The sequence below is a fragment of the Macaca fascicularis genome, chromosome 16 (genome assembly GCF_037993035.2).
Source record: "Macaca fascicularis isolate 582-1 chromosome 16, T2T-MFA8v1.1".
NCBI classification, from domain to species: Eukaryota; Metazoa; Chordata; class Mammalia; order Primates; family Cercopithecidae; genus Macaca; species Macaca fascicularis.
The window spans coordinates 4,153,225-4,166,568 of NC_088390.1; the positions used below are offsets into that span (position 1 = coordinate 4,153,225).

At 42.8% G+C, this 13,344-nt stretch overlaps 1 protein-coding gene across 5 annotated transcripts in view; it reads right to left on the bottom strand.

Annotated features, from left to right (window-relative positions):
• Positions 1-13,344, bottom strand: part of ZZEF1 (zinc finger ZZ-type and EF-hand domain containing 1) — a 140,767-nt gene that overhangs the window by 97,235 nt on the left and 30,188 nt on the right. For 3 of the 5 annotated variants that reach the window (XR_012425143.1, XM_005582549.5, XM_015437470.4), the window contains exons 6-9: positions 10,988-11,198; positions 7,005-7,121; positions 5,946-6,124; positions 3,617-3,715 (exon numbers count right to left, since the gene is read on the bottom strand). Coding sequence is in view for 4 of the 5 variants with exons in the window: in XM_005582549.5 (XP_005582606.3) it covers positions 3,617-3,715; positions 5,946-6,124; positions 7,005-7,121; positions 10,988-11,198 (606 nt within the window). In the remaining variant the exon portion in view is untranslated. The remainder of the gene's footprint in view (positions 1-3,616; positions 3,716-5,945; positions 6,125-7,004; positions 7,122-10,987; positions 11,199-13,344) is intronic. The other 2 variants (XM_074018267.1, XM_074018266.1) reach the window with 1 other exon arrangement.

A 13,344-nucleotide genomic window follows, 5' to 3' on the forward strand; every position in this document is an offset into this window, starting at 1 on the left:
AATGATAAATCAGCAATTTTAATTAGTCTCAATGTAGTAGCAGAAGGAATAATTTAAGTCAACAGAATCAGACTCCTTTAAAATAACATTGCCAACAAATATGCATTTACATTTTTTCAGAAAGGCAAAACAAAAACAAAACCTTAAAAAAATAAATAAAACTTCTGTGCTTCCTTTTCTGGGTAAGAAACCAGCTCACGTGTATTTTTTCATTTTTCACTTTTGTTTTTTAGACACAGGGTCTCGGTCTACTGCCCAGGCTGGAATGCAGGGGTGCAATCATAGCTCACTGCGGTCTTAAACTCCTGGGCTCAAACAATCCTCCTGCCTCAGCCTAAGTAGGTCCACAGGCACACACCACCATGCCCAGCAATTTTTTTTTTATTTTTTGTAGTGACTAGGTCTCACTATGTTGTCCAGGCTGGTCTCAAACTGTTGGCCTCAGGCAATCCTTCCACCTCTGCCTCCCAAAGTGCTGGGGTTACAGGCATGAGCCACTGTGCCCAGCCTAGCTCACAGGTTTGACTGTGATTTTTTTTTTTTTTTTTTTTTTTGAGACAGAGTTTTGCTCTTGTCACCCAGGTGGGAGTGCAATGGCGCAATCTCAGCTCACTGCAACCTCTGCCTGCCGGGTTCAAGCAATTCTCCTGCCTCAGCCTCCCAAGTAGCTGGGACAAGTGCCTGCCACCATCCCTGGCTAATTTTTCTATTGTTAGTAGAGATGGGGTTTCACCACGTTGGCCAGGCTGTTCTCGAACTCCTGACCTCAGGTGATCCGCCTGCTTCGGCCTCCCTAAGTGCTGGGATTACAGGTGTGAGCCAATGCACCCGGCTGAACTGCGGTATTTTAAATCTACAAGTTTTGACACCCTGCCCTCCACTTGCCAAATTTATTCTTTTTAGATGACAGGGAAAAAAAAAAAAACCAATTAGATTTAGAGGATTTAATAAATCTACCACTTCCGTTCCTATCAGTAGCACCCAGTACTCCTTTAAAATACCAGATCAAGTGACAGTGGTCGTTAGCCCCCTGAAGTATCAGCGTTTGAGTTCTCTGGGCATTCTGTGGGCCCTGCAGTGGCACTTGTCCAAAAATGGTACTTCCCCACAGTTGGAGAACCAGACATGTACCCATGAGAAGAGCTTTTACTCCAACAAGGGGAAGAAAAAAAAAATCACCCCCAAACCCAACAGCTCTGGCCATGAGTACTTTTCTCTTGTCTGTCTCTTAAGGGTTACTTTTTGCAGTGCAGCAAGACAGACCAACACCAAACCTGAATTACAAGCAGCAGATAGTGATGGCTGAAGGGAGGAAGCAGGAGGAACCCAGTGCTCCCCACACCCATTCACATCCCACCCTTGTGCTTCTCAGGCACATGGCAAAAAGAGCAAATCCACAAATTACAGCTAGATTTTTAAAACCCACTCAATCTAAGAGGGGGAAAAAGCAGGAAGGAGAACTGGGCAGGTAAAAGACACAGGGAGAATAACAAAATATTCAAATCAGACCAGGCACAAGAGCTGGCAAAATCTACTACCAGGAGAAATGCCCATGAACAGTGTTAAAAATCCACATTCAGCCAGGCGCCGTGGCTCACGAGGTCAGGAGATGGAGACCATCCTGGCTAACATGGTGAAACCCCGTCTCTACTAAAAATAAAAAAATTGGCCGGGCGCAGTGGTGGGCGCCTGTAGTCCCAGCTATTTGGGAGGCTGAGGCAGAAGAATGGCGTGAACCCGGGCGTCACTGTACTCCAGCCTGGGTGACACAGCGAGACTCTGTCAAAAGAAAGAAAGAAAGAAAGAAAGAAAAGAAAGAAAAGAAAGAAAGAAAAAATGCACATCCTCACACGCTCCAGAAACAAAAATTCCAAATCTTCAGCAAGTGAAGGAAAAACGCAGAGGGCCTTTGGCAAGGTGGTCTTGGCTTTCTTGGGGGAAGGGAAGGGAAAGGGACAAGGAGTTAACACCACCTCCTCCCAGCCCCACCCACTTCAGAATGGCAGGAGCCTCACAGCCAGTCATGGCCTTCAGTATGGCTGGAGATGGATGCAGTAAAGAAAACGTTTCTGCCAAGGCTGAGCTGCTCAGGGAAGCCCGTAGGGAAACAATCTGGTTTAAGCATCTACTGCTGAAGAGGAGCACTGAGGAGAGGAGGTGCAGCTGGGAAAAGCATGTTCTCCCAGGGTCTGCACTCCACGAGTGCTGAGAATGAAGACGGGAAACGGGACAGAGAAGAGGCAACCACTGAGAATATAGGAGGACGCACTGCTGAGAGGAAAGCCAAGGAGAACCAGACACAAAGCAGCAAGGCCAGTTCCTTTCAATGTCTGATCATTGCTGGAACATTCCACTTCCTCTAGTGAATCAGCAAGATTCAAATCAGTCCAGTGAGGGACAAAGGAACACAGAGGCGAAAAAGGGATAACGAGGCGGCCAATAAGACGGATGAGAAAGAGACTCACAAACACCTTATCACGAGATAAGGAAGAAGCCTCCAGCAAAGATGAAAAGCACATCAGCAATTATTATGTTGACACTAGGAAAAGAGTGAGGCTTCCTCTAGATACTCAAATACTAGATCAGCTATATCTAGAAATACCCTTCTTTGTTTTGTTTTGTGTTTTTGAAACAGAGTCTTGCTGTGTCACCCAGGCTGAAAGGCAGAGGCGGGATCTCAGTTCACAGCAACCTCTACCACCCGGATTCAAGCGATTCTCATGCCTCAGCCTCCCAAGTAGTTGGAATTACAGGCGCCCTGCCACCACAATGGGCTAATTTTTGTAGTTTTTTATTAGAGATGGGGTTTCACCATGTTGGCGAGGCTGGTCTTGAACTCCTGGCCTCAAGCGATCCTCCTGCCTCAGTCTCCCAAAGTGCTGGGATTATAGGCATGAGTCACTGCACCCAGCCTGGAAATACCCTTCTTAAACAATGTTTTCAGTCAGTAGTGAAGGGCTACTGACCTGCTGTAGCACCTACTACCTGAGGATAACACAATGGAAAGACAATTGGAACTGAAAAATCGATTAAAAAAAAAAACAGGCCAGGCGCGGTGGCTCAAGCCTGTAATCCCAGCGCTTTGGGAGGCCGAGACGGGCAGATCACAAGGTCAGGAGATAGAGACCATCCCGGCTAACATGGTGAAACCCTGTCTCTACTAAAAATACAAAAAAACTAGCCGGGTGAGGTGGCGGGCGCCTGTAGTTCCAGCTACTCGGGAGGCTCAGGCAGGAGAATGGCATCAACCCGGGAGGTGGAGCTTGCAGTGAGCTGAGATCCGGCCAATGCACTCCAGCCTGGGCAACAGAGCGAGACATCCTTTCAAAAAAAAAAAAAAAAAAAAAAAAAACCCCGTAACTTTTTATATTCCAAGAGAAAGAATCCTTGCTTTTCAAAACTTCAGGCTCTCAAATACCTCTAAGTTGTTATAGGTCATTGACACCCAGGCAGATTACAACTAAACCACACAAATTGTTCAAGAACCACTGCCAACTCAGAAACAACCTAAAGTTGAAGACTGCACGCCTCGGACATTTCAAAGCCCACAGTGTGCTTTCACACAGCTGACTCCTGTCTATCGAGCACACTAGAGACAGACAGACCCACCACTCACCATCCCTTGTCCATGGTTCAACAAGGAGGTTTTCGGGTCCAGACTTATCTTCTTTTCCTTTGACATCACATGCCTGAAGAGTCAACTGGAGAGGTTTACCTGACCAAAGAAAAGGAAAAGCAAGCCTTAAGCTAAAATATGAAGAACTGGAATCTAGCACACCTATGTGTGGAAACAGAGTCCTGTGGCTACTCATACTACCAACTAAAAATCTCCCTGTTTAAAACCTGAAATAGAGCAGGAATACTGGACAAAAGTTGACACCATCCCTTTGTGCTTTCCTGAAAGAGACAAAGTACAGCTATGTCCCTGAGTGATTCCAAGGACAGCTTTCTAGAACAATCATTGTTCTGAAAAAAGGACATTATAAGATATAGGTTGATAACACAGATTGAACATATCTGGGGGGGGAGGTGATTCCTAAGATACTGTTTTGGAGCCAATAATTAACTTTATTACAATTGCATTTAAATATAAAATATTTTAGGTCTTGTTTCTTTAAATCATCTCTTCAGGCAAAATTTCTGTTTGAAGAATTAGAAAAATCAACTTTTTCAGAACACTTGGCTTTGGCAAAAAAAATACATATATATATATTTATATATACATATAAATTATCTTTTGCTATGATGATCTGAAAATGTTTTCCTTTTATTTTAATAATATAATGAACACCCGTTCACCTATGATATGACCTAGAACTAGAACATTACCCCATTCCTTCCTATCCACCGCTCCCTGCCTGAACAACCATCAATCTAAATTCTATTCAGCTTCCAGACACTACCTGCTATCCCTTCTACCCAGCCATGCCTGCTCTGGGCTGTTCACTGGTGCAACCCCCAACCACCCAAGAAAATAACTTTTCAAAATTTAGGGAGGAAACTAGATTTATAGGACATCAATTGTCTAACTTTAAAATTTAAACAGGCAAAAGAAAAAAAAATTAAACAGGCTGGGCATTGTGGCTCATGCCTGTAAATCCCAGCATTTTGGGAGGCTGAGGTGGGAGGGCTGCTTGAGTCCAGGAGTTTGAGACCAGCATGGTCAACACTGGGAGAGCTCATTTCTAAAAAAAAATTTGTTTAATTAGCCAGGTATGGTGGCGCATGCCTATAGTCCCAGCTACTCAGGAAGCTGAGGCGAGAGGATCACTTGAACCTGGGAGGTGGAGGTCTCAGTGCGCTGAGATTATGCCACTGCACTCCAACCTGGGTGACAGAGGAGGACTCTGTCTCAAAAAATAAATAAATAAATAAAATAAAAATAAAAATAACATACAAAGAAGCCATTAAGTCAGTCATATTAAGACAAAGGTAGAGACGTCACAGCAGGGGCCAGGTGTGGTAGCTCATGCCTGTAGTCCCAGCATTTTAAGAGGCCAAGGTGGGAGGACTGCTTCAGCCTGGGAGACCAGCTTGGGCAACATAGTGAGACCCAATCTCTACAGAAAATTTAAAAAATTAACCAGGTATGCTGGCATGCACCTGTGGTCCCAGCTACTTGGGAGAGTGATGCAGGAGGATCACTTGAGCCTGGGAGGTCAAGGCTGCAGTGAGCTGTGATCATGCCACTGCACTCCAATCTGTGCAACACAGCAAGACACTCTCTCCCAAAATAAATAAGTAAAATGGCAGAAATATCACTGCAATACTGCAAACAGGATGAGACCCAAAACCATATACTGCGGAGTCCAGGAAGGCTGCACTTGCAAGAGGAAGTGCTGCACTGCAGTCCTTTGGGAGTAACTTTATGGGCTCCTGTGTTGAGAAGGACGATAAGGCCCCATCCTGGTTTAGCAGAAAAGTGCTCATAGGAATTACTGCTAGGCCCAAGAGGGGAAAGCGGTGGCAGACAGGTGTCCAAATCCTTCAGAGCAGCTATCACAGGAATGCAGAGGGATGCATTCTAAGACAAAGATTCCTTTGCATCGTATCTTGGCTAGCTTCCTCCCTCCAACAGGTAAGAACTACTCCAACCCTGTTGGCCTACACAATGAGACACTTCAGTACTTTACCAAAGATGGCTGTGTTCAAATGGCCACCAGACCTGAGTAATTCTGCAAGCAGATTGTGGGAGCACAGCCTTGTGGACACTCAAGTGTCCTCTTCTGGTGATACTGCCATCACATAAATGAACCAAAATCCCCCTTCTCCCTGCCAATCCTAGTAAGGTCTGATACTCAGAGGATATGCTCATCCAGGAATCATGGTGTAACTATAACAACCCAAAAAGATGGGAAGATACCAGGAGGTCACATGGCGAAGAACAGCTTTATGATGTGTCCACTGTGGACATTTCCATCACCCCCATGTTTTACCATATTTACCATATTTGAGGAGCAGGTTCTGTCTGACTGACGCCATGGACAGGATGAGGGATGAGGCATCATATTGTGTGTCCAGATGGTCAGTGATGGTGCATAGAGAGCTCATCACTTTGGCAACACTTCCTCTTGCGAGTGCAAAAGCCAGAAGAGTCAGTTCTACCTCTGGGGTAGAACAGCAGCTATAAGCAAAGAGTAAAAACTTTTCACTTCTTAAAAACATGAAAAAATCCAGGTGGCTCAAACCCCATGGAAGTGATCACCACAAGTAACATTAACCTGCCACATGCTTTCTACAGGTTTATCAGAAATATTTTTCAAAATACCTTAAGATAACCTAAGGAAAAATTAAATCAATCCAGAGAGCCAAGGAATGAAAGCCTCACTTCTATAACCTTTAATCTTTAAATATTAAATAATACCAACAAGCTACTCTAATAAGCCTCTGCTATTAAGAAGCCTTGGGTAATGAGCTGACTTGGCCAGAGAGTTGAGGGTTTATGCTTGAAGTACCAAAAATGTATTACACTGAATTATATTTCTTTGCCTTTACTTTAAACACATTACACTGAAACGTTAAAAACGATCTAGATGGCTCAGGGACTGTTTTGTCCTCTAATGCAGTCATGTCCTCAGGGCTCACTGAGGCAGAACTGAGTGTCCCCACACAAAGTGATCTCTTCTATCAAGCTATCCAGGCGTCCTTTCCCAGTTCTACAGGTAATCAGGCTCCCTGGACCTGCACGTGAAGGTCAGCAGGTTCTGAGTGAGGGAAGGCTATGCCAGTTGGACTTTGAGACTTCTGTTCTATCAGAATCACAGGACTACCCCCCTCGGGCCCTGCAACACCCCTCCCCTGCCTTCCCAATTCTTCAGGTCAGGTGATATCGCTAAATAATGGAGTTTAGATGAGTGAACTATTATGTCACTTTCTCTAGCTACTAAAAAGCAAACATTTTTAGTGGTGATGGTTAAAAGATTAACATATATTTTTTAAAGACTTAACAAGCATATATGCACTCCATTCCTCACAGAGTTTACCCTCGTCAGCCTTGATTTTACCTAGTTATCCTTATGAGGAAACTGTCCACTTCTTCCAGCACATTAGGAGAGAGGAAAGTTGAGAAATCTGTAGATCCTGGTGAGAGAGAGAGTGGAGGCATGTGCCGCAGTGCCTTCCTAGAAGAGGAAAACGTAAAATCAGAAAACCAGACTGAATTTAGACAAAAAATAAACTGTTACAAGCTTGTTTTGACTAATCCCTTATAAACAGACAGTGTTCCCACAGAGAAGCTGGCAAACAATATAAACTGGCCCCTTTTTTGTTTTTTGTTTTGTTTTGTTTTGCAGTGTTTGAGACGGAATCTCCCTCTGTCATCCAGGCTGAAGCACAGTGGCGTGATCTCGGTTCACTGCAACCTCCACCTCCCAGGTTCAAGCGATTCTCCTGCCTCGCCCTCCTGAGTAGCTAGGATTACAGGAGCCTGCCACCAAGCCTGGCTAATTTTTTTGTATTTTTAGTAGAGATGGGGTTTCACCATCTTGGCCAGGCTGGGCTTGAACTCGTGACCTCGTGATCCACCCGCCTCAGCCTCCCAAAGTGCTGGGATTACAGGCATAAGCCACCGTGCCTGGCCTAAACTAGCTCTTTTTGCCCAGGAGTCATAGTGCTAAGTAGTTTGATAGGGTTTTGTGTGTGTCTGTTTCTTTCTTTCTTTTAGGAGTTCTACCTCCCTCTGTGGAATAAAGCTTATTCAGCTCTCTGGAATCCAGCTTTCACGTTAAGTAGTGTTAGAAAAACTGACCCAAGAGGCAGAGCAGCTTGTGGCTCAGTAGAAAACTTATTTTATAATTTGTTCAGCAGCAATAGGGAAAAAAACAAGAAAATTGTATACCTAGGACCTGAAGATCTATGGTATCTAAAGAGGTGTCATGAATTTCATGTTTTCCTAAACAGATGAGCCCATCACCATCTCCATTCCTGCCATGTTTCTTGGCCTTTCCACCTTAATGTCTGTTTTAATGTTTCCCTTTTCTTGTCTTTGCTTACATGTATCTTTCTGAATCCCCCAATAGCTTTACCTCCTCTAGGTTAGCAGTCATCAAAAATTTATGCAACAAATGACTTCTGAGCCCCACTGTGTGCCAGCAGCTGTGCTAGGTGAGTGAGTGTACCATGAAAAATTTCAAGGTATTCTGTGAATGTATCAAAAATAACTCAAAATTCTACAATTTAGATAGTCGCTTAATGATAATGGTAATGAAAATCCCTGAAACAATTTCATTTCTACACTTCAAAACAGAGACAATACAGCAAAGCTAACACTGTGTCAGCTCACGCTCTGCCCTAGTTCTGCTCCTGTCTGCACAATGAGCTGTTTTTGGGTTGCACAAACATGGCAGCTACACACAGGTGCAGCTGATCAGTGAGGGATAATGCTCACAAGTAGCATGCAGTCATTTACTGAATGTATTTCCACTGATACAGGCAAACACTTCTGTCCCAAAATATTCTTTTCCTTACCTATTTTTCCTCATTGATATTTTTTCAATAAATCTTTAATTTTAAAATAGATTTAGATCACTAATCTTAAAAAGGCAGGAGTGCATGAAAATATCATTGCAGATGAACTAGTAAAACTGAGCAGGGACACAAACTTTAAAATCTGTCCATTCTTCAACCACTTGCCACATCTTCAAAAAAACAATGTAGAAACCTCTTCCTTTTCCTGAAAATCCAGTCCACAAGGTGGGGTTGTGCAACGTTGGCATCGGTATGTGTCTGGGGAGTCAGGGGAGTAGTCATGGTGGCCTACAGTGAGGTTTTAGAGCCTGAGCAGGGTGAGAAAGGTATCTTCACAAAGGTATGGCCTAATATGGAATGCAGGCACCAAGTGGGGCAAGAAGGGTGGCCTGGCACAGGCTATAGGAACTCAAGGAAGATAAGAAGGGCATCTGTGCAATGGTAGCCACAGCAGCAGGTCTGCAAAAGATGCTGGAGCAGGAATGGGATAGGGAGGGTGTCCACGCAAGGGCAGGGACAATGGGACACTGGTTACATAGAGGAGAACTCAGTAAGTATGAAAATGTATCAAGGATGATGGGAAGCAAGTTTCTTAATATCAGAGAAGGGAGTCACAAATAAAGAAATAGGACAGGTACGGTGACTCATGTCTATCATCTTTGCACTCTGGGAGGCCAAGGCAGGTAGATCTCCACCTAGAGAGCCCTGATTCAGAAAAATGGCTGATTCCAGGACTAATGCAGGGAACATTCAAGATAAGCCTGGAATATCTTGTGTCAGAACATATGGAAGCATTCCAAGAATAATGAGGCATGTCAAAAGGACACACAAGCCAGACTGAAGGGGTTGCCACCAGCCAACTCCAGGATAATATAAGCATCAAAACTGCAGCTGACTATAATCTAGTGCATAAACAGGAATCCACTAATATAAAGTTTTGATGAGGAATGAGATATTTACACAGTCTCAAAGTACCATCTTCAACATATTAATTATGAAGTGAAAAAAAATTATTTTACAATGGAAAAGTCTGGCAAAAATCACTTTAATCAAGTGATCAAAGTTAACATGACTGCACTAGAATGAGGACTATCTGAAGTTGGGTGCAACCCGACGAGATGCAATGAGAACAAAGCATCACTTCTATGATATTCCTGCTAGAGATAGATACAAAACCTCAATCTGATCACGATGAAACATCAAATAAACCAGAACTGAAGGACACTCTTCAAAATAACTGACCTGTAATTTTCAAAAGTATCAGGGTCAAGGACATACTGAGGAAAGACAAGGAAATACTGAGGAATTGTTCCAGAATGAAGGAAACTAAAGAGATATGACAATGAAATGCAGAGTATTTCGCTGGATCCTTTTGCTGTAAGGGGCGTGACTGGGGCAACGTGCCAAACTTGAAGGGAGTCTGAGGATGAGATGGTGGCAACGCAGCAAAGTGCACCAATGTGGATTTCCTGATTTCAATGGTTGTCAGTAAATGTTCTTGTTTACAGGAAATACACACTAAAGTATGCAGGAACGACGGGGCACAGGCTGGCAAATTACTCTCTAATGACTGAGGAAGAAATAAAAATTATTTGTTAACTGTAAACTTGCAATGCTTCTCTAAGTATGAAATAATTTGGTGAGAATACATGTTAAAACACGAAGAAAGAACAAGGTATGGCCAACTATTACCCTTCAGAACTAGCATTACAGCAGTGTTATTTGCTAAACAGTTTTACTCAATAGTGCTAACAAATCTCAAAAGATGTCTTGAAAACAAAATATTAGCAATCTCTTTTTGGCTGATACTCTCACAGCCTACACTATAGGTGCCTATTATCAGTTGCTGAATCTGCACAATACTAATATTTCAGTGCTGCTATAGCTGGTTGTATTTGTCTTATATGTTACTACTTGGTCTTTCTGCCCTAATCATTTTTTTTAAAGTACTCTACATTTCAAAATAAATTAATTTAGTACCCCTGAAAAGATTTCACTCATTAGTGGAAACAGCCCTCAACGGATCCATTACTGTAGCCTGCTCATGTGACTTCAGGAAAGGTCACAACATCTGTGTCTATAAAATGGGGTAATTTTCACAGGTACATTTCAGTGTCAGTAGGTAAAATAATAGACAGCATCTGAAAGTGCTTTATCCAACATCAAATCCTATATAAACATGAGCAATTACTTCCCAATGGACAAGGAACAGGCACAGCATTAAGTGACCTTCCACAAGACTGGTCCATTTAGTGAGCTGATGAAGAACACTGTAGGAACTGTGTGAGGAGGAGCAGGAAGGGGGAATGGGCATTTTTTCAATGTGTAAAGTCAGAACGTCAATCAAAGAGAGAAGCGCTGTGGAGCTGAGAGGCACCAACAGGAAACACTAGGGCACCTGAGGCCGAGCTGACTGAGCCACGACGATCAATGATGGAAGGCGGCTCAGTGATACTCCTTAAAGGATGACGGGAGAATGAGGGCATGTTGAGGGGGCTGGAAAATAGAGGGAATGACTTACTGAGTATTGTGCAGCACTGTCTGGACAAAGGCGGGATTTGTCTCCATAGAAGCCGTCACCAGAGATGTCAGCAGAGACCAATACCATATTGCAGAAGCATCTGAGACTGAGACCCCAGACTTCTTAACTCTCTGAAAGCCAACAGCCCTGAGACCATGAATTCTAGTGTCGCAGCCATCACTAAGACAACGCTTTATGTTAATCTGGACATCTGTCGAGCACAAACAAAACATTCAGTATTGGATTAACTTCTTTAGTTAGGCAAATGCTGGGCTCCCAACTAAAAGCAAAATGGTAATAGACATTTTGAAAAGAAAATTCTGAAGATACACTTTGATGACAGAAATAAATAGCATGTGCAATGGAACTACTATATAATAAATTTGTCAAAAAGCATTGACAAATCTAAGAAATCATAAGAATAATATGTAAAATTAAGGGTGGTTTAAGTCTTTACAACAAAACTTCTTAGGAACTTAGGAGTCTTGAAAAAAACTACACAAAGAACAACTTAAAACAAGCCTGTCTGAATACACTGTGAGAACATTTCTAGAATTCTTCCTAGGATTCTGAAATTTGGATTAAGTTACAGAACAGTAGCTGGCTTATAAGCAATTGTGAGAATTTATTTTTAATAATCAAATCCAAACAGATGACACATACATGACTCACTTTTAAGAGATGTCACAATTTCTTATTTGGGTCAGAGGAGAGAAGGTAAGAAGTTACAAACGACACAACTTAGAGAAAAGACCACAATATAAGACAGGAAGCTTCTAATCCACAGACCTAACTATTTATTTGCCTAGGGGTGGGACACAAAGACTCTACCTTCCTAGGCCTCAGTTCCTTTGAGCAAAGAATACTTCTTTTGGCCCAGGAAAGCATTAGAAGAAATGAGATAAAACATGAAGCATTCCGGCTCCCTGAATGAAATAAGCCTGGAAAGCAATCACAGAATTGTGACTATTTCCAAAATGCTATGTGTAAAGCAAGGTTATAATGGTATAAAATTGGAAACAACCTAAATGTCCAAGACTGAGGGGTGGGTTAAAATTACGGCTTTTTTTTTTTTTTTTTTTTTTTTGAGATAGAGTCTTGCTCTGTCACCCAGGCTGGAGTGCAGTGGAGCAATCTCAGCTCACTGCAACCTCCGCTTCCCGGGTTCAAGTGATTCTCCTGCCTCAGCCTCCCAAGTAGCTGGGATTACAGGCATGCACCACCATGCCCAGCTAATTTTTGTATTTGGTAGAGACAGGGTTTCACCATGTTGGCCAGGCTGGTCTAGGACTCCTGACCTCAAGTGATCTGCACGCCTCGGCCTCCCAAAGTGCTGGGACTGGAGGTGTGAGCCACTGCCCCCGGCCAATTACAGTATATTTTTACAACACTAAATCAGGGTGCTTGTGAATACAACACGTTCTAAAAAATTACAAAAGAACATGCAAAGACTATCAACATTTTTGTAAAAAGATATGTATAGATGTATGTGAACAGAAACATACAGCTCTATTTTTTAGGAAAAAAGGTGTGTATATATGTGTGCATATGTGTGTGTATGTAAACCATACACACAAACACACACACACAAATACACAAACACAAGGAAAGATCTGCAAGGATCCACACCAAGGTAGTCACAGTAACAATCACTGGGTAGTAGGACTTGAATATTTTTGTTTATATTTTTCTAATTTTCCAATAAGAAAATGGGAATAAAATTTTTTTTAATGATCTAGCACAGTGACTCACGCCTGTAATCCCAGCACTGTGGAAGGCCAAGGCGGGCGGATCATGAGGTCAGGAGTTCGAGACCAGTCTGGCCAACATAGTGAAACCCTGTCTCTACTAAAAATACAGAAAATCAGCCAGGTGTGGTGGTGTGCACCTGTAATCCCAGCTACGCGGGAGGCAGAGGCAACAGAATCGCGTGAACCTGGGAGGCGGAGGTTGGAGCGAGCTGAGATCGTGCCATTGCACCCCAGCCCAGGCGACAATGTGAGACTCCATCTCAAAAAGAAAAAAAAAGAACATATATATATGATATATATATCATATATATTACACATATAAACATACATATATATGTATAAACATATATATAAACATATATATTCATTTTTTTAAATATATATTTATAATCCCAACATTTTGGGAGGCCAAAGTAGGAGGATAAAGGCCAGGAGTTTGAGATCAACCTGGGCAACATAGTGAGGCCCCATTTCTACAAAAAAGTGGAAAGAAATTAGCCAGGCACAGTGGTGCATGTCTAAATCCAGCTACTGAGACTGAGGCAGGAAGACTGCTTGAACCCAGGAGTCTGAGGTTACAGTGAGCTATGACTGCACCACTGCACT